Source organism: Penaeus monodon, chromosome 20 (assembly GCF_015228065.2).
Source record: "Penaeus monodon isolate SGIC_2016 chromosome 20, NSTDA_Pmon_1, whole genome shotgun sequence".
Lineage (NCBI taxonomy): Eukaryota > Metazoa > Arthropoda > Malacostraca > Decapoda > Penaeidae > Penaeus > Penaeus monodon.
This window is the reverse complement of record NC_051405.1, coordinates 7,535,736-7,536,460: the sequence shown is the minus strand read 5'-3', so window position 1 is coordinate 7,536,460 and position 725 is coordinate 7,535,736. Positions and strand designations below refer to the sequence as shown.

The 725-nt window shown below is 37.0% G+C and overlaps 1 protein-coding gene across 2 annotated transcripts in view; it reads right to left on the bottom strand.

Annotated features, from left to right (window-relative positions):
* LOC119585607 (trafficking protein particle complex subunit 8-like) overlaps positions 1 to 725 on the bottom strand; it is a 22,010-nt gene that overhangs the window by 10,635 nt on the left and 10,650 nt on the right. For both annotated transcript variants that reach the window (XM_037934273.1, XM_037934274.1), the window contains exons 4-5: positions 532 to 698; positions 164 to 313 (exon numbers count right to left, since the gene is read on the bottom strand). In XM_037934273.1, the coding sequence (XP_037790201.1) occupies positions 164 to 313; positions 532 to 698 (317 nt within the window). The remainder of the gene's footprint in view (positions 1 to 163; positions 314 to 531; positions 699 to 725) is intronic.

The window sequence follows — 725 nt, the reverse complement described above, 5'->3', positions numbered from 1 at the left end:
TGGGTGTTAACACTGAAATAAGCCTAATGCACAGATTTTGGTCCACACAGGAGCAAAGAGACAACCAGATCCAACAGGTCAATACCAGATAAACTATGTAACAAAATGAAAATCTCTATTACATCCAGTTACTTTTGAAAAAAATCCATTCAGATATACTTACGGATCAATAGATGCCCTCTGAATTAAGAATTGAGTCCAAGGATCAGGCAAATGAACATCCATCTGATCCATAGCCCGAGAGTTAATTTGCAACAAGTGGCAGTTATTGCTGCCATACATGCTACACATCTGTTCAAAAATCTGCTCGGACCTGTTGACAATAGCATATAGAGCAACATGTAAATTTTCACAATAAAGAAAATACTTAGGGAAAACAGTTTCTGTGACATGAACCATGGAAAATATAAGTTTGATCTCAATTATATCTGTAAACCCGAACAGAAATGATAAAAAATTTAACTCTTCGTTGCCAGTAAGAACAGACATTTTCTGACAAAATCTCTATATAACTTATTCACATAAACTCACTTGGTGAGGTCTCCAAGCGTAACATCATGGATGAGAAGATAATACTTGAGGATGTTTGGAGAAAACCACTTTGGAAAACGAGCTGGTGTTTGATGCTGCTGCTGATGTTGGTACTGTGACAGGCGATTCAGCTGGTCCATTGGATTTTCACTGGTTGAAGCAACAACCTATTTAAGGAAAAGAAAACATCAATG